We start from the raw sequence: 21,218 nt of genomic DNA, 5'->3' as shown, positions 1-21,218 counted from the left end.
CAAAATCAGTCGTTTAATTAGACACATTTTGAATGTTTTAACATCTATTTTCTGCACAAAACTACAACAGGTAAACGTGTGGACGCACTTTAATGTGACCAAAAATGATGCCAAAATAGCAATATGTAAGATTTGTTTGGTGGACTTTTACTACGACTTTTACCCTTGAACAGCATTTCCAAGTTCAATTTCCCAAATTTACTGAAATTTAATTTTTGCTTTCAGTTGTTTTTGGCTAAATTAAAACTTGAAATTCATGTCAGCGCATCACTACTGTAGACGGCTAATTATGCAGAGGTAAAGTCATCACTTGCGGTATTGATGGGAATTACAATCTGTTCACCTGAGCTGTCCGACTGTGACTCAGCCAATGGCGTGAGTCTGGGGGCGGGGCTCTCTGTTGATCCGAGCAATGGAGGATGAGTGTTTGAAATGCAAAGATGTGCAGATATTCCACACTCCCCTCTTTCTGAGTGAATCCCACAATGAGCTAAAGTCCGAAAGCAGCGTGTCTAAAATCCAATGCAGTTTATTCTCAGCTCCTGCACGTAAAAGGTCTCCCTTTCCCGAATTGGAGGGCAGTGTGATATATTGAGTGCGCACTGGATCGGGTGGGCACGAGGTGTGGAAGGCTACGGCATCAATATCAGGTTCACGTTCGCGGTGGGTGGGTTGCTGTTTGGAGACTAGAGGGCAGGATTCTGCTCATAAATCTACACTATAGCGAGGTGTTCAGGAGAGACACATACGCACACTGGAAATATTATGTATCATTGATTCGACAGACCACACAATCCCTCACGCGCACACACAGAGAGGTCAACGAATGCTTCCACACAATGAAACCGGATACCATGACACAGATGTTCATACAATAACATGGAAGACACAACCCAGAAAACATGCACGCAGTAGCCTATAAACTAATATCTAGAGAACACAAAATTCTCATGCTCCCAGTAAGCCTGCATGGGGAAAAGTAGTTTAAAACAAAATATGACATGCACATTCTCACTTGCACACACACACACACACACACACACTCGGAACGGTCTGAGCTGAGAAGCAGGAGCTCTCCAGGGAGCCCATACAGGTCTGATTTCTGCTCTCTCCTCGCTGGTTCCAGGCTGTGGGCTCTGAATACAAACAGCGCCTTATTCAGAAAGGCCGCACGCACAGGCTGAAAACACTCAGCTCCACGTCCACCTGAAACAACCAGCCCTGGGCATCTGGACCATGATGGACGTCACTCAAGGCTTAAGCACACACAAACCTTCACACAGGGGACAGGTGGGTGTATGAGGCCTTCAGATTCACAGTTTCCTGACATGAGCGCCAACTTGACAAATGATTCCTTCGCCGGGATCTTTGACAAGTCAGATTAGACCGTTGATCATTTAACAACACTTGAACTTGTGGAATTACTGAAAAAAGTTTAAATAGTAGGAAAAATGTGTCTGTCATGCAGCTATGTGTAACTTCTTTGTGTTATCTTATGCCTGGATGAATTAATTATGCATGGGTTGGAAATCGATTCTTATTAAAAAATATTGTAAAATATTGAGACATTGATTTTCATGACATTTGATTCCAATAAACTGTTCTGGAATGTCTGAATGTCACCAGTGGATGAAACACATAATATATGCAATATACACATTAGAGCCACTTTAAACTCGCCATTGTCGTGACAATTGACTTGTATTTTTTGTCAGCAAACAATAATCAGCTTGAGTGTGCAATTCATTGTTTCCTGTGATTTAATATATGCATAAGCAACATATCTGCAATATAAAGACTTGCATTTGTGTGTGTATCTCACTAACCAAGTAATTGCAAGATTGGTTTAGAAGAAATAAAGACAGCTACAATGCTAGATGCCATAAATGTGAATGGATAATTGCTTTTTACAAAAATTACAAAAACTTTATATCACAATTGATTTCTGATGTTTTTATCTGCAATGACCTGATCATTTGACAAAAGTTCGCTCACAGTACTGAATGAATCATTGTTCATCAAAAAACTAAATTATTAAATGGAATTTAGCATGACAGCAATTTAGCATTTAGAATAGTCTTATATATAATATTAATAGTCTTGTAATAATGTTATATGTAGGAACTTGCTTCTATTGTTCTCACTTGTAAGTCACTTTGGATAAAAGCATCTAAATGATTAAATGTTAAATGTGAAACTGAAAATAGATTAAACATTTCAAGAATTTGTCAGTGAATTTCATAAGAAAGCATTAACCGCATAAATACAATGAAATAAAGCATATGGCCGTTTTGCATTAAAATGTTGCTATTGGGTTCGTCTTCCCATTTAAACATCAGTAGTGAAATTGCAAAGAAGAAGTTCTTGCACATAATATAGCACAGTATACTATAATATCAAACACATGTGGCATTGAGGTGGTTTGGTGTATTTACACAACATTTATATTAGATTTAGCAAAGTGCCTTTCTGTTCTCTTTCTACTGTGCCAAACTCAAGCGGACATATGGATTTCAGTGGTGCAGTAAACTCATTTTTATCAGTAAATTCAAACCGGCACATGTAGACATGCCTGTAAACTCTGGCAGAAAATGGAGAGTAATTGAGATCTTATGTGAAGGTGAAGCAGAGCCACGCTCATCCGCGCCGCACATACCAAACAGATGGTGAAAGAAAGAATATGGAAAGGTATAATAGATTCCCACATGTACACGCTTAACGGACACACACACACACACACATGAAAACAAACAATGAAGTGCACTCACATTTACATGCACACCTGGCCTCAAGAAAAGCTAAATCAGAACCAATGAGGGACTGCTGTAAGAAAAGTTATCCCTGACGTTTAGCATTTTCAGTTTATTCAGCTGTGTTGCTCGACTTCAAGTAAAAAAGTGAGAAAAAAAGAAAACCTGTTACCTATCAGTATAAAAGCACAACCACCAACACAGAAACAAATGTGTAACACAAGCTCGCTGGATTTAATCAACAGCTGCTTTCACTGTCCAATGCTATTGTGCTACAATAAGATTTTGAATATAATAAAAAAATATTTAAAAAATATTTTATAAATATAAATATAAATATATAAATATATATATATATATATATATATATATATATATATATATATATATATATATATATATATATATATATATATATATATATATATATATATATATATATATATATATATTATATATATTATATATATATATATATATATATATATATATATATATATATATATATATATATATATATATATATATATATATATATTTATTGTTGGGGTGCGTTGCAAGGAAATGCTGCTCGAGGTCTACAGACGAGCTTCCCATGTAGGTGAAGTATATACATATTGGACCTTTATAATATTTATTCATATTTACATAAATACAAATGATGAGTTAAAACATTTCAAAATATGAAATAAGTATTTTAAAAGATACAATATTATGTTTAATAATATATATTTATATATTTAACAGACTGAGGTAATGTGATGCATTCCAATGCTAAAAAATAAGTTTGTGAAGATAATATTAGGTATTTGCCAGCACAAAACTCAACGGCTCTATCTTAAGTCATATTAGCAAAATGTGGTGGTCAAAAAAGGTCAGTTGTCTATTGTCAATAGTGTAACTCACACGGAAGTCACTATTAAAACAAGGTTTCTGTTGGTAAATGCAAAAAAACCTGTTGTGGTCTGAATCTGCATGGGAAAATCTTTCGCCTTCATGTGTAATTCCGGCTACACTTTATTTTAAGGTGTCCGTGTTACGCTGTAATTATACATTTAAGTATTGAGTAATAATAAACTACATGTACTTACTATAGGGTTAGGTTTAGGATTGGGGTTGGTTTAGGGTTAATTGCATGAAATTATGCATAATTTGCAGTTATTAACACATGTAACACTGTAAAATAAAGTGTTACCGAAATTCCTGCTTGTGTGGACTCCTATTGAAATGGCTGGAGTTTGCCATTGAAAATTCGTTAATCAAAATGTGACCGCACCAGTGTTATGGGTGGTCGTAAAGAAATTGCAATGCAGTTACTAGTTCTAGACGGAAACTTACTGACCCAATCCATTAAGCCCACCCTCAAGACCACTAGATATGGTTCGGGTCACTCCATGTTTGTAGCACAATTAGAATCTTTCGTAACTATTGATCAATTTAATTCATCCTTGATGAATAAAAGTATTGATTTCTTTTATTTATTTCCCCAAAAAAATAATATAGAAATTCTTACTGACCCCAAACTATTGTTTAATGTTACAAAAGCTTTCTATTTCAGATAAATGCTGTTCTTTTGAACTTTCTATTCATCAAAGAATCCTGAAATAAAAATGTACACAACTGTTTTCAACATTGATAATAATGAGAAATATTTCTTGAGCATCAAATCATCATATTAGAGTGATTTATGAAGGATCATGTGACACTGAAGACTGGAGTAATGATGCTGAAAATTCAGCTTTGATCACAGCAATAAATTACACTTTAAAATATATTAAAATAGAAAACAGAAGTTTTAAATTGAAATAATATTTGGTAACACTTTATAATAACGTTCAGTTTTAAGTAATTTATAAGTGGTTAGTTAATGATGAACTAATCATTTACAAAACATTCATAAATGATTAGCAAGTGATATACTAACATTTTATGTATGTTTTGTAAATTCCGTTACAAGTAATTTACAAGTGATTAATAAATGATTAACTAATTATTTATGAAACATGACTATGTGTTCATAAATGATTAATAAGTGATATGTTAATTATTCTATGTATGTTTTGTAGATTCAGTTATAAGTCATTTACAATTGATTAGTTAATGATTAACTAATCATTTACAAAGCATGAATATGCTTTTCATAAATGTTTAATAAATTATGGGGTTTTTTTGTGACTTACAATGACTTACAACTGTACGTTATTATAAAGTGTTACCTAATAGTTCACAATATTACTGTTTTTTAGCCTTGGTGAGCAAAAAAAAACATAAAAAAAAATCAATCCAAAACTTTTGACTGGTAGTGTATATACATATATATATAAAAAAAGATGGATCTGTTATGCAATGTTACCTGTAGTGACGAAAGATCTCCTCCTCCACTTCAGTGAAGAAATGGCACTTAGTGCAGGCGTATTCTCCGGGATGATCCCGCCCTGGTCCCGCTCCTCCATCCCCTGATCCCTCCTCCTCTGGTTTGACTTCCAGTAAGGTGTGAGAGGTGTGTGCGCTGTCATAGTGCAAGAGAAGCAAGTCAATATCAGTGGAGGTGAAAGGGCACTGGTCACACAGGTGTGTGACGGAGCCTCGGGGAGCCGGCGGGGACGGGGACGGGGTCGTTCCTCCAGTTGTCAGTTGCAGCAGAAGAAGAGCACAGTGTGAACAGGAGCTCTTTCGGCAAGCGAAGGGGTACGAGATCTCGCCCAGGTGCTTCTCGGGGGTGCAGAGCCCACGCGGGCAGAACGGGCAATGTTTAATGGTGCACTTGTGAATGCTGTGAACCCGCTGGTAGTGATGCAAAAGCGGAGCGACGACGATGACCTCCGGTCCGTGTGTCATTGAGTAACGGAAGTCGCAGAACTGGCAATTATAACTGGTTACTACAGTTTCAGGGTCGCCTGTTGCTCCAGCCTTCTCTTTTTTCCGTAAATGTGAGTTTTCGTCACGTGTCTTTCTGTCCCTCTCCACTGGACTTCCCTCCCTGACGGCCGCTTGACCGTGTCTTTTCTCATAGTGCTCTAGAAGCCTAGAGGCGCTGGTGGATTCGCAACTAAAGCTGCAGTACTTGCACCAGTAATACGCCGCAGGAGCGTCACCTTCAGTGAGGCTAGGAGAGTCTGACGCACGGATTGGTACAGAGTATCCAGCAACCGAGTCATCTTCGGCCCTTACCGCCACTCGATCCGCCCACTTCCCGTGCTCATCCGTCCCGATCCGCGGTACGCAGTTCCCCTTCCGCTCAGTTGAGGACTTGTCGTCGAGGTTGGGGTTGAACGGAGGTGGACTCTTCATCTTGTTGGGGTGCGTTGCAAGGAAATGCTGCTCGAGGTCTACAGACGAGCTTCCCATGTAGGTGAAGTTGCAGAACTTACAGCGGAAGTACTTGGTGTTGCCCTGACAATCTTGCGTCTTCCTCCCGATTCCGATAAAGGTGCCGGCTAACGTTACCTGTGAGAGCAGGGAGGTTGAGACAAAGAAAGAAAATGAGATAAAGGGAAAGAACAATCATCCGTGAGTTACAGAGAATTACTGAGAAATAGAAGTCTGATATAATAAGGCAGACAACAGACTTTCAATAACCCTCCCAATCTCCAAGACGAGGCGGCGGTTATCACCACACAAAGGCAAATCACATTTTATGTTCTTATTACTTCTCAGCGCTGAGAATTCGAAAATCCTCCAGCGAGCAGATGGGGAACATGTGAAACCTGTAGACGAGTGGAAGAGCAAAGCACCCATGCATGCAGAGACGAAATGGATCTTTTCTTATTAATAATATCCAGGTGTGACTTTAGTTCTGATACTTTGAAATTAAATTTAAGTTCTCTTAAATCAGTCTAATCAGTCTAAAAAAACAGACATGCTGATCAACGGCTTAAGAAGATGCAATAAAAGTCCAGCCTATAGACGTGCATATGGAATATCAAGCTGGCAGTCACAGTCAGAGGAGAGTATGAGTGGGAGGTCTTGAGCTTCATACGCACTGTGGGGAATTCAACGTCACGCTCCAGACAAAACACTCAAGGAATGTCACAGCGCAGACAGACCCTTTCCCCTGAGCTGTATGTTCAAGCAATGATTAAATAAACACCCACTGCGAAGTGTAATGTGTGCTTGACTGTAATTCTACACATGCATATTACAGATACAAAGTGGACCAATTTAAAGTCTCAGCTGGTTGCCCTGTATCACCTGTCTGTCTGAGCAATTGAGCAACTGAATTCAAAACTTTGTCTGCTAAAGACTGCACCACGAAAGAGTCTCTCAAAAGATATTTTTTTTACATTATGGTGGGGAAAAAACATCTAAAATATCCTCCATAGCAATAAAAGATCACAACTAAGGCAGCTCAGGAAAAGAAATATGATACACATTTAAGTAAATACAATTATTATTTATTGTTAATGATAATAATAAAATAAAATAAAATAAAATAAAATAAAAAGACTGTTTAAAATACCTAAAAACTAGTTATTTTGTCCAAAATGTATATTTATACACACTGGAGTTTCGCGACTTAATTGCAGTTGAATTATTTTATAAAATTAAATAAATAAAAATGAAATATAAACATTAACTAAATATATATGGAATATATATATATAAAAACACAATATGTTATAAAATATAAAGAGTATATTTTGAATATTATTATTACTAAACTATTTCATGCATCAATGAGTTAGCAATAAGTAAAATCATTAGATCTGGCTGGTAAACCGGGCAAAATCAGCCCTGCACTGACTCAAGCTAAACGCATCCAAACTTGGCTCAACACGCAGAAACCCAACTTAAATATGACGCTTAAATTGTAAACATGACATTGTTGAAGTGAAGAGTGAAACCGTGCTGAAAGTTGGGCAGATAAATGACTATGACATCTGTTCATTACCCATCGTTTAAAATAAATCGACTGCTGTGTTTTCACTGGCTCCCCTCACCAGCTTCCCTACGCTCTTTTTCCCCCCTTTTTTCATTGGGAAAATGAGAAATCGCAGTCGTCGATATTACTGCATGGAAAATTCCACTAGGAACGAATTCTGAATAGACTCATTATTCAAACTTTTTTCCTAAGAATTTATACGGTATTACGACAATTTGTAGACAGGCTGATGTTGAATTGAAAAAGATCGTGGCCGGTGTTATTAGAAGAAGAAAAAAGCTCAGGTACTCTGAGCTGCGCTGTGTGCTTGCTTGATTGAGTACATGCACATGTGCAAAGCAGGCAACTGTTCATAATGGTCCATTTAAACATGATACAGTGAGACTGGTGCCACGATATATCAGCCAAAAGTCACAGAACAAAGCCAAACGCAGTGTGCCAGCATGATCCACACTAATCTCCTTCACATTTTTTGTTTGTTTGTTTTTATAAATCCTAAATCACCAAGGTGATATGACAAATGACGCTTGCATTTCAATTTCAATGGACAAGCTTGATTGCTTATTCATGGCGTTATTTTAAAACACACGCATGAACAAATGCAGACTCTATGAGGGCTAGTCAAAATTTCAGAATGAATTCATGGCAATGTTCATCAGTGTGCGAGTTTCTGCGTGTGCATGACTTTGCATGCATCATATACGGTTACCATGCATCAAGTGGTTTTATTCTGTGACATACATTTTAAGTTCCACTGTTGCATGTGCATGCATCATTTTGAAGCCTTAATGACCCATGGGTCTGATTATAGCTGTTCTCCAGAACATAAGGAGGCGCCTTGCTTCCTACATAGGCAGCTGCCCTACAAGACAGCATCTGAAAAGAGCTCTACATAAGCGCCAACTCCTGCGGAGACTTCAGATGATGCAAACTCTGAATCAACATGCACCAATGCTACATTTTTCTAAATGTCATAATCATTTGTTAACAAACAAGTATTCAGTACTTCAATGAGCTCATTGTTTCTGCCTTAAATTAGTACATTGTTTAAATTAATACATTATTAGCTAACTGAAATGCATAACTTAGACAGTCACCTCTGATAGCAGATCACTCTAAATTGTAAAGCTGCCTTGAAACGATGTGTATTGTGAAAAGCGATATACAAATAAATATGAATTGAATTGAATTGAATTGAATAAGGAGAGGCAGACAGGAGACTTGATTTGATTTCAATACAGATGACGAGAGGAATGACGCAAAACTCCAAAATGCATAAATACACATAGCATATATGCACCAAGTGTATTTAGAAACATTTGATCCCTTGGAGATTACCTGCACGTCGTAGGTGCCGTTGAGTACGGAGGACCTGGGTGACCCTGCTTCTGCCACAGATCCGCTCTGAGCCGATTGGCCGAGGAGGCGCGCCGAGTCTTTGGCCTGTGACTGGGCTGTGAACTGCACCATGTTGTGTAGTGCCAAAATCTTATTGTCCAGCTCTGCGTCTTGCCGCGTCCGGTTGTGCAGGCCCAAATGGTACTTACGAAAGTGCTTGATCAGGTCCGTGGGGTCATTGCCGTAGTAGCCGTACCCACAAATGTTGCACTTAAAGTCTTGTAGTTTGGGTGAGGTGGGTGGAGGTGCTCCTGTCTCCGCTCCCAGAGGACTAGGGGCGTCTTCTGCTCCCCCGATCGGCCTCAGTGGATGAAGGGTAACAGGAGGGACTTTAACTTCGACCGCAGCGCCACAAGGGCTGACGGAGCCCAGGAAAACGAGTGGGCTGTGTGTGTCCTCTCCGTTACTGACGATGACGCCGCCCGGCCGCGTGTTTGGCCTCAGATCGATCCGCTCGTCCTCGCCGTCCGCTCTCTCACCCGGGTCAGAGGTTGTTGGAGAGTTGGCGGAGTCCAGCGGTTCGCTATCGGTGCCCTCGCGGCTGGAGGAGGACGCTGCCAGGTTGTGGCTGGAGTAATGCAAGTCAGGCCTGTCTGGTTTGATGGGGCCGGGAGAGGACGGCTCGTCCTGCTCTTCGGGCTCTGAGGCCTGGCTCCCCGTGTTCCCGCTCTCTGGCCCCGTGGCCTCGGCCGCCACCGCCTCGCCTTCCTCTTCTTCACTGCCGAAGCTTCTCAAAGGGGGATTCTTTTTCCGCACCATATCTGGAACCCAGCAAAAGAGAAGAGCAACGTTAATAACTAGACGCAATGTGATACGATTCCAGCAACAAGCAATTTGTCTGTCAACTACGACTACGAGACGTGACAAAATCAATCACAAATCACAGTCAATCAGAAGGGAACTGGGCATGTGGCCGGAGTCTCTCTGTACATAATAAAATTCATAAGGCCTTGACATTAACTTTTTTGCTCAGCAGCCACTGTGGCTAGTGGTTTTCCAAAGTTACTAGCCAGTCTGCATTTCACTGGCCACAACTTTGACATCGATACCATGGGGAAAAACTGCCATTTTTAATCTCATCATATAGGCTGCTGTCACTTTAAGACCTGACGCACGGATCTATCGCACTGGTACACATGCGTGTTTACGTTCACTTAAAACAAAACTGACGTGAATTCTCGACAAGTCCGGCATTTTGTCATTATTTTGTGTATTTGACTGTTTAAGCACAATATACAGTATAAGCAATGAAAAAGAACTCAATTTAGTACAAGGAGGCTTTATGTGCGCACATAATCTGAGGGAAATTATGCTCAATAAATGCAATCCCACTCCGAAATTAAAGCCCTGTGACAGCAAAATTATTCATGCAATATTCAGAATATTCTCGTTTCCTTCAAGATCTGAGATGAATTATCCTCTGTCGCTTTTAATACAGCTATAAAGGTATTCAAACTCGCATTCAATTCTTTTAACGTTAAATAAAGCTCATAATCAGTACCTGAGATTATCATCGTCATATTTTGTCGTTCCAGCCCTGGCGTCGGAGAAATAGAAACCATTTCTAAAACGAATGATTACGTATCGCCGTCGTGGCTGGTTAGGACAAAAACTCTGATTAACATTGAAAAAATGTTGCGGCGTCACGTCTGGTTAGGACACGGCGTTACTCAAGTAACACACTCGATGTGTGGTTCTGTTTGCTTGCATGCTAAATACAATTTTGTAGCCAATGCACCTATTCTGCTCTCTGTAAAAGCTTTTTGATTGTTGTTTGATTTTCGAAAATCGGAGACAAAATGCCCTAGAAATGGTTCTGCTCTTCCAACTCAATCCATAAACAGCAAATGAGGTTCTAATATCAGTGACTATGTCGGCGCCGGCCTTTGTTGATGATGTTTTAATGAATAAAATCTGTGCACTTATGTCATTGATGTGGCTTAGGGACACACATTTTAATCAGTTACCAAAATCAAAGATGATAGGGAGAGAGGGAAAAAAAGTGGAATTTATAAAGTGATTCATAGCAAAAAATTTCCATCAGAACTCAATGAGATCATGCGTGTTTGTTCATAGCAGGCAAATTGCACTATTAACTAGACTTTCCTTTGGCACAAACGTGAATTTCTGTGAAAGGTTTAGCATAAGGCACAGTTAAACATAATTTTGCATTTGCAAGATGGTGTGCGTGTTGGCCACTTTCAATTTAGGGCAATTACAGTTTCTCATGATTTAACAAAACAGGGGCCTGTCTTATTACGACAGACCGTCGAGAGCAATTTCCTCATTTAGTCCGTGATGCAAATGGATATTAAATAAAGCAATTCATGCTTTGCAGAGGGGCCACACCTTAACCACAGCTAAGTTAATAAAAGTCTTGAGAAAATCTAATCACAAATATGACCACACCCTGTCAAATCACTCACAGCATCTTAAAACTCTGTGAATCTGAGGCTTCACGACATCTAAACACACTTCAGCCGGTGATTAGAAACACACCTGTCTGGGTCATATTACCACCGCTGAAAAGAGATCGCATTTGAAGAAGAGATTTATTCAAATATCAGCGGCGTCTGTAGCGAGCGTGACTGATGGTGGCACAGATGTAACTAATGGCTGATGTCGTTTTCTGAAAGCTTACATTCTTAAACTGTCATGAAACATCCAAAACTGCACATCATTATTGTATCATATCAAGAAACGCAATCAAAGACATAACACTGTGTGCAGGCCACAGCATGATCTGAAACGTGTTGATGAGGATGACAAATAAACTAAATGGTAATTACCGCTCCACACAGCAAGATTACTCATTTGTTGGTTTTCTACACAAGTTTGTATGCCTTGCATACATCATGGAAAACCTAGAAATATCAGGGAATTAAAAAAAAATAGCTTTCCAGGCCAGTAAAAGTCAAAAGCATACATGGAATAAATAAATAAAAATTGTTTGATTTTAGTATGTTTTTAGCATGTGAGCAAACAGCACCCGTATATATATATATATATATATATATATATATATATATATATATATATATATACAGTATATACTATAATATATTACATTAATCACTGTATAAATGAGATACATTTCCATATTGTACATTTTATTTATTATATGATTAGGAACAATTACTGAATTTCATTTTTGCCTAAGAAACTCTAACAAGACTATGAAAAGTCATTTAAAGAAGTTCTCGCAACAAGTGTGTTTGTTTGGATACACTTGAACTTTTTTCTGATTAGTAATATGTGCCCTATTGAAACCTTAAACGATCTCATTATTTAACTGATGAGGGAAGTAAATGAAATATAAATGACTTTTCTTTATTCCCAAAGTACTAAAATAATCACTGACAGAATCAGAATCATTATGACGAATCAGAACCACGATTATAAACCCGCACGATTCCCACGCCTCGTGAACAGACGTGTTTTTAGTTCTGCTGCGACCCACAAGCCATTATGATGATAACTGAGCATTTGTGAGCAAAATCTTATTTTGAGGGGATTTTCAATAAATCAGTCGAATCAGTTTAAATCTAAACGATGTGATCCCTGCTTCTGTTTAATAAACTGTGGATTAAGTTAACTTAATTTAAAATTTGTATAACATATTAAGCTACTATTTGAGAGAGCTATTGATTTACTGAACTAGACGCACTCTCATTTTCCTTTCTGAGAATAAAGGTACAGGCTTGCTATCAGGATCGAATACTAAGACACATCTTAACCAACATAGAAAGGGAAAAAAGGAATGGAGTGGGAGGACGAGAAAAGTTTTTAATACCCTGATATGGTGCACAATTACATTAAAACTTGCAGGGGAAGCAGTGAGACATTACCATTCCAGGCCGCCATCAGAAAGCGAATAATCTGCTTTTATAGATCCCAGGCATTTGCGGCGTTCCTGTATCAGTCGATTCAAATCTCTAGTTCACTATTATCCACGCCCACCTCCTCCTTTCCTTTCCTATATTAAACTGCTCCTCTTCTGTTATTGTGCCTACTCAAGAACTTACTTAATAAAGTATAATACGCTTTTTGAAAAGGACAGAACAATCAATTTTCTTAATTAAAAAAGTAAGGGGGGTTGAATGGTTTGATGGCGGCTCTTGTCTGAATACAGAACAGGACTGTCCCTCGAGTGATCAGAGACACTTCAGATAATGTGATCTAATGACAGGAGTCAAAGCTCAATTATAAGTGAGTATTACTACGACTATCTCACAATCAGACAGCGTACGAGAGTGTTAACTGAGTGTTACTTGGAGAAGAGGAATATTCCAGGGGGTCTTGGAGAAGAGAATTAACACATCAGCCACATGATTTAAAGCTACTATATTATGTTTTGACAGTTGTTTTTTTAATCAGAGAAAACTACCTGTCAACAGGCACTTCTTCACTGTCATTGCGACACGGTGATGGAAAAGCTTTGTGTGCTTTAATCACACACACACACGCACGCACACAAAAAAAAGAAAAAAAAGCATTGTATGCATGGACAAAACTGACAATGCAGTGATGCAACATTCCTGTGGAGAGAAGCGCTCGATGACAAGAGCAACGCATCGGGATAGTTCAATTAACACGCCAGCTGATGCAAATGTTGCACGTTGAACCACACAATGAGTCATTTGCATACATATTGTGTGTGCAAAGTTCTAAATAAAATAAAAAACACTTTTTTTAAAACAGTTAAATCACACACAGACCCAGGCGTAACCGCTTCCCGCATGTTTCTGTTAATATTTGGATAATTATTATGACCTAGTAAAATTATTTACTAAATGAGTCAATGACAAACAAAAGCATCCATGATAAAGAATTTGCAAAACAAACTTTGATTTGGTAAACTTTTTTTCAAATATTAATAATCAGTTTTGTTAAAATAGGAAATAATACTAACAGATCATGCCAAACCACTTTTTCATTTATAGACATATAAAAATCCAAATTCAATTCAGAAATGAAAAACATGCCCGTTGTATATATAAAATGATATATAAATACATAAGAGTATATATTATAAAGACAGATATATTATGGTCACACTTTAGATTAGGGTCCAATTCCACTATTAACTAACTATTACCTACGACTTTTGCCTCAATAAACTCTTAATTACTGCTTATTAAGTAAGGTAGTTGGGTGGATTATGGGTTATGGATTATGTCGCTATAATAAACAGCCAATATCCCATTGCATGCTAATAAGCAACTAGTTATAGTGAGAATTGGACCCTAAACTAAAGTGTTACCTATATTATATATAGATGTATATCAATGACTATTCCGATTTTAAACCAATTCATTAAAATTCCCGCATCATCCAGTTGTTACAGTCACAAGTCAACTCACAACAACTCGTATATCCACTGGATGTTTCACAACATCAAATAGAGATGAAAAGCAGATTTGCTGAACAGTAAACTAATGTTGTGCATAAAATGCATAAAACATCCACAGATTTCTCTTTCACCCGGTGAAAAACTCAGCACTGGCCGGCTTCCTCTTGGCTCATCTCTAGAATCAAAAGGGCCGCCCACAAACACACACCACATACACACACCACATACACACCGCGCCTCATTTGTGAAGAGGCAATGTGACTCCACATATGTCATCTTCATTGTCAAACCCATTTAGGAGATCCCATTTCAAAAACAACAACAAACACAGGGGATTTCCTCAGTGATCTGGTCAGCGCTGATGACATTTCTAGAGGTGGGGTTCGACTCATGCAGGACGAGTCCACAAATCTAATAGTTGTTTGTTCTATAAGTGTTGGTGTTTTGAGCGTTCACTATAGCTGCATTGGTTAAGAGTGTATGTCAAGGTGTTGCATAGCTAGAGATTACTGCTTAATGAGTGTGCTTAACACACACACACACACACACACACACCGGGAAGATGATAAAACCTTCCTTTAACTATGAGTGATTCATGTACTGTTAAATAGGGCAGGCTGTGACATTTATGCATTAACTTTGAAATAATTTTCAAAAAATGTATTAAAAGTTTTTTGTTGTTGTTGTTAAAAGTCTAGTTAAAATAGTCAAGGCATGTTTTTCATTAAAAGAAGTTTAATGTTTCATAATTTTATCATTTTAACTTAAATGCACCAACTACAAACTACAAATAGTTTCACCAAAACATTTTAATACATTAAATACATCACACCGCATGATGACATTAATAAATTGAACTGAATTCACAGTTTTAACTGATATTGATGTAAAAGAATTAAACTTTGCAAATCTCAACTTAACTTATAAACACTATTTAAAAAAAATCTAGATAATATGTTCTGTCCTTAAATAAAAATATATTAAAATGAATGCATTAAAAACATTGAACTATTTACTATAATATATTTGCTATATTGTAAATATTCAGAAACATCACCCAGCCCTTGTGTTAAATCAGTAACACTTTAGTTTAGGGTGATTTTGCATTCTTTTTTTAAGTTTGAAATCTTCATTCCCCATTCAACTGTATGAAAAATCTATTTAAAAAAAACGCCTCTGTTTGTTTTCTGAGGAGGAGAGAAACTCGTACTGTTTTGGAACAATATGGGTAAATAATGACAGCATTTTCATGTCCAACTGAACCATTTCTGACTATACTGAACAAACCACCAATTACGTGAGCGAGCCCGTAGCCGCTTTATTTCAGTCCCAGACTTGTGTCCTACAGCCTTTCATTGTGAGTTTAGATGTAATCCTCTCGGCATCCCGGTCCCAGGAGGATCACATGGAAGCGGAGATTCTCACACACACACACACACACACGCACAAAGCTGGAAGACCCCATGGAGCGCTGGGACACTGCGAGATTCTCCACCCAGAAAGTACGTTTATTAAAAATACATTACCCAAACCGCCCTTCATAACTCAGGCCTGTGCTTTCAGTCCGTCGGGGATGGATCTGAGTGAGACTTAAATAACAAACCCTATACACACACACACGCACACGCACACTGACGCTCCCTCACATAAATACTAAAGCAGTTGTGCGGGCACATGCGCACCGCTGATCAGTCAGCCGAAATATTGAGTTCCCCGAGATCTAAAATGATGAGACTCATTTTGCATCCTTTATTTACCGGCATCATAAATTGAAGCAATAGATAGAAAAAAAAAAAAGAGAGAGAGAGAAACTATACGCTCTAATTGCTTTCTGTCATGGCTGGAAGAGGAATTAATTTCTAAATGAGCAACTGGTACAGCAGCAAACTTTAACAAACTCAAATAAAACAACTGCGTTTACTTCTGATTTTACTTGCATGTTCTGGGATTTGCCGATAATCAACTTTCTGGGGCTACAAAAGCACAAAAAACGTCACTTTAAAACAAAACAGGCCTTGCTTTCCATCCTAACAATGGTATATTCAACAGCACACATGGCAATTAGCCCCGACTCGGATCCGTCAGGCATACCATGTGTGTGCGGTCACGTCTAAGAGCGACTCGGCATTAAAGTGTTCCCCCAGCTATCCCACAATCCACCTTGTACAGTCCCCTTTATTATTCCTCCCATCCTTTATGATGTCACCGCCGCAGACTTTTGCGGCGAGAAAGGACTCGAAGGACCCCGATCCATCTTCCAGAGGAGTTTAATCTCGTTTGTAACATTAGGAATAAATCACATTACTGTCTGTGTGTGGAGCAGAGTTTCAAGCATGCGGAGGGTCTATGGAAAACACATATGTGAGATGCTAGATAGAAGCAGTGCAATTAATTATCATTAAGGCGAAATGTCAAGAGGAGGAACTGAGCTCTGAGTCACTCCACATCACCCATATCCACCTCCCAAATCGGGGGATACACACACTCTCACATATGAACCATGTGGCTGTGTGTGTCACATTGATTTGACCCTGGGCTAAAACATGGCAAAGAAATAATTGCCTCTAAAGCAAGATAACTTCCAAGCTGTGACACTGAGTCGATTTCATTTAAGTGCTTTATTTTTCTTCTTCGGATTCAGGACGTTTCTCTCTTCCATACATCTGAAAAAGGATTTTCTTTCCTTGAAAGTACGAGTGAAGAAATTCAAATTTACAGTTTCACCGATTAAGTTCATTTCCGGACAGCAGCAGATAAAAGCAATCGTAAGCTTTGGAAGAACCTTCCTTTTTAATTCAATTACATTTACTTTATTTTCATTCGCAGGCTGTTGTTGGTCCGTCTGCAAATCTCCTTCCGCGATCTGGAACAGCCGATCAAGTGCACTGACATTTCCAGAGAAACTGAATGAAAGAGTAGCAGCGAAATAAGTGACTTTGAGGATGCAACAGGCAACGGGGATCGAGAGACAGCGGGACTGCACCGTCTTCACCACATCAGGACAACTGAATACCAGAGCGCATATCAGTATATGCATTAGGCGTGAAAGAAAGAAAGAAAGAAAGAAAGAAAGAAAGAAAGAAAGAAAGAAAGAAAGAAAGAAAGAAAGAAAGAAAGAAAGAAAGAAAGAAAGAAAGAAAGAAAGAAAGAAAGAAAGAAAAAGAAAACAATAAAGCAAAGTAAAATAATTCAAATAAAATTAAATAAAAAACAAAATAAAACACAAAATAAAAACAAATAAAACATAATAAAAATAAATAAATAAATAAATAAATAAATAAATAAATAAATAAATAAATAAATAAATAAATAAATAAATAAATAAATAAATAAAATAAATAAAATAAATAAAATAAAATAAAAATAAAACAATGACAGGTTAAGAACAACAATTGCTTGCATCTATCAGACTTAAAACAGGACGTTTGGGTGGGCGATATCAATCAGAATTGTCCCTTTTTAAATAATAAAATAGCCAATAAAGTGCAATAGTGCCCGTCCCCTTTTTCAGTGGTTCCGGAAGTATTTGTTTCCATTCATTTCTCCCATAGGGATTTCAAATAAAGTCTTCAATAAACCATTATAAGCCAACCAGAGAATCATAACATTACAAACTTTGATTTGAAGCCAAAAAGTATATTTGAAAATCAGCCAAAAATGTAAAGGTTCAAGACCATGTACCTGATGACTTCAGTGATAGAAAGAACTACAATCCCATGAAGCAGCATAATCCAATTAAAAACGATGGAGAAATATAAAACTACTCATTTACTGTCGATTAGGTCTACATACATATATATTGCAAAATATACATATATATTCAAATATTTAAGTATTTTGGAAGCGTAGGGAGAGTGACTCGATTATGTCATTCACAGTGGGCGGAGCTAATGAGATCTTTTGGCACATTTTGCTTGTTTCGACTCTGATTGGTGGAATTTTCTGCAAAGCATCATGGGTAATGTAGTTTTTCACCACGAATTCCACTGATTATTTTAAAACGAAGCTGAAATAACGTGGGCTGACGATTTCAACAGAAATAAAATACTATTGATTAACAGCCTCGTATCTTTAAAAGATTTATAAATGATTGTTAAAAAATAATTTCCCTATGTTATTTAATGTCCCTATTCCCTTTTGTTATGTTACAGTCATGAACCATGATTTGCAGCTAGTCGACTGCAGGTGTATCAGAGGAAAGTATTTGATCGGACAAAAATCTGTGTAGTGCACGATCTCAACAATACTTATAGGATAGTTTGAGGAAAAAAGTAAGTAGATTTTAAATTCATATCTGCAAACGGCTATTTTGTCAACTTTTAGGAGCACACTAGCACATACATGCCATCAGTCCTCACACAAATGGGAATAAAACTATCAATGGGTCTTTAACACAATGAAATGATGCATTTCCTATAGTAAATGTCTTGCATAATAACACACATTTCAGTTTGTGGCCCCGTACGCCTCATTCACACCGTTAACTTTAAGTCTAATATTACTAATGCTGCTGTCCAGTGGCGAAACACAAATGATACACAAACACAGAAGGTTATTACCAAGGCAACCACAATCTCTTTTCAATGATCTCATCTTTTCAGTTTCTCGTAAGCAGCATCTAGTCGTCAACAGATTGCAAAAATCAGGACACAGATTCTACATGGAAGAGTTGAATATCAAACGAGAGAGTGCAGAACGTAGGCAGCGTCTCACAAGAGATTCAACCTTTAATGTAAACAAGAAGTGAGGAGACATCTTTAGAGACTGAAATAAATCAACAGGCCTGCCAGAACACAGGGCTTTCTTCAGAGGGTGTGTGTGTGTGTGTGTGTGTGTGTGTGTGTGTGTGTGTGTGTGTGTGTGTGCGTGTGGAATGGCATACTAATCTCCTCTCGTCCTCAAAGTGCGAGAGGAGGAAGATAAAAAACGAATACTGCCACTGCAACACTAAGGCCTTTGAAGGAGGCGTGTACTGCCAAAATCTGTCTCCATACAGATGTCCGGGAACGCCAATCTACGCTACACCCAATATTCCACTGACTTTGAAATATCAGCATGCAAAGGGAAAAAAAAGGGGGGGGGGAATAATAGCAAAGAGGACTATGGTGTTCCTCATTAAAACTCCATGGAGATAGCCAGGTTTTTTTTTTTATTCCTGAGTTACAAGGGAAGGAAAAAATTGATTTGAGAAGCTACACTACTGTTCAAAAGTTTGGGGTCGGTAAGACAGTCTCAACAAGGCTACAATTATTTGATCAAAAATAAAGTAAAAACAACATTATGAAATAATATTATAATTTGTGAATATGTGAATATATATATACAGTAAACTGTGATTATATCATGTGATCAAAGCTGAATTTTCAGCATTGTTAATCCAGTCTTCAGTGTCACATGATCCTTCAGAAAGCATTATATTATGCTGAAACTGGTGATACATTTTTTTTTTTTTCATTTTCCAGGATTCTTTGATAAATATAACGTTCAAAAGAACAGCATTTATTTGAAATACAAATATTTTAGAGCATTAAAAAAAAAATTACTGTCACTTTTGATACATTTTATGCTTCCTTGCTGAATAAAAGTATAAATTACGTTTTGTTTGTTTTTTAAGAAAAGTTTTGAACGGTATAGTGTACATATGAAATATGCATTTCAGGTAGAAAATTAGACCTCATCAACTTTCACAATTTTTTTTTGCTGAACATCTTTATCTTCACACTTAAATTACTGCTGTGCATTAAACACAAGATTTGATTTTTGAAGGATGATTCATTCCACAGTGTTTGTATTAAAGTCATCCAGCCTGGAAACACACAACTCAGTGACAGGAAGTCCCCTCACCTTAAAGGGATGGTTCGGAGTAATTTCAACCTAGGGTCCTTTGCACCATGACCTCGAGCCAAACAAGGTCCCTTTTTTCCCTTGGTCAAACATTATTAAAGTTAGAGCTTATTTAGAGATATCAGCCGAATGGCTTAGTGCAGGTGCTAATGGATCCAAGGCTGTATCTGGTAAATTACCCCACTAATAATGCCCAGAATGGTACCAAACTTCAACAGTAGTACAAATAGGTTCTGTACTCATAAAACGAGGCACTGGAAAGTTTGTAAGTACATCAGGAGTTTATTTAAATAACACTTGCCTGATGGCTAATGCTACCGCTAACCCGGACGTCAAGGTCACTTCCGTAAAGTCCACAGCCTGTAAAAGTCCTGGCAGAAAGCGATGCATTATTTATTATTTTTTCCGAAGTGTTGACAACTTAGTGTTTACTAATAATTGTTGCAAACTGGTGCTACCAACAAAATATTAGTTAATTCCTGGAACTGGGCGTCATTACACTACATCCTTATGCATCGCTTTCTGCCAGGACTTTTACGGGCTTTTCCCAAATCACAGAAGTGACGTCGACGTCCGGGTTAGCGGTAGCATTAGCCATCAGGCAAGTGTTATTTAAATAAACTCCTGATGTACTTACAAACTTTCCAATGCCTCGTTTTATGAGTACAGAATCTATTTGTACTACTGTAGAAGTTTGATACCATTCTGGGCATTACTAGTGGGGTAATTTACGAGATACAACCTTGGATCCATTAGCACCTGCACTAAGCCATTCGGCTGATATCTCTAAATAAGCTCTAACTTTAATAATGTTCGACCAAGGGAAAAAAGGGACCTTGTTTGGCTCGAGGTCATGGTGCAAAGGACCCTAGGTTGAAATGACTCCGAACCATCCCTTTAAGTAATGTGACGTTTCAGCATACAAGAGGGAGAAAGTACAAGAGTGACAGAGAAACGTCAGAGACAGAGAGAGAGAGTGTGTTTGTGGAGT

The 21,218-nt window shown here is 37.8% G+C and overlaps 1 protein-coding gene across 6 annotated transcripts in view; it reads right to left on the bottom strand.

The window, feature by feature from the left end:
• Window positions 1-21,218, bottom strand: part of trps1 (trichorhinophalangeal syndrome I) — a 114,556-nt gene that overhangs the window by 73,314 nt on the left and 20,024 nt on the right. For all 6 annotated transcript variants that reach the window (XM_079878301.1, XM_079878306.1, XM_079878305.1 and 3 more), the window contains 2 exons: window positions 8,971-9,791; window positions 5,104-6,197 (listed from right to left, as the gene is read on the bottom strand). In XM_079878301.1, coding sequence (XP_079734427.1) covers window positions 5,104-6,197; window positions 8,971-9,791 — 1,915 coding nt within the window. The remainder of the gene's footprint in view (window positions 1-5,103; window positions 6,198-8,970; window positions 9,792-21,218) is intronic.

The sequence above is a fragment of the Squalius cephalus genome, assembly GCF_949319135.1.
Source record: "Squalius cephalus genome assembly, chromosome: 8".
NCBI lineage: Eukaryota > Metazoa > Chordata > Actinopteri > Cypriniformes > Leuciscidae > Squalius > Squalius cephalus.
This window is presented reverse-complemented; position numbering and strand designations above follow the sequence as displayed.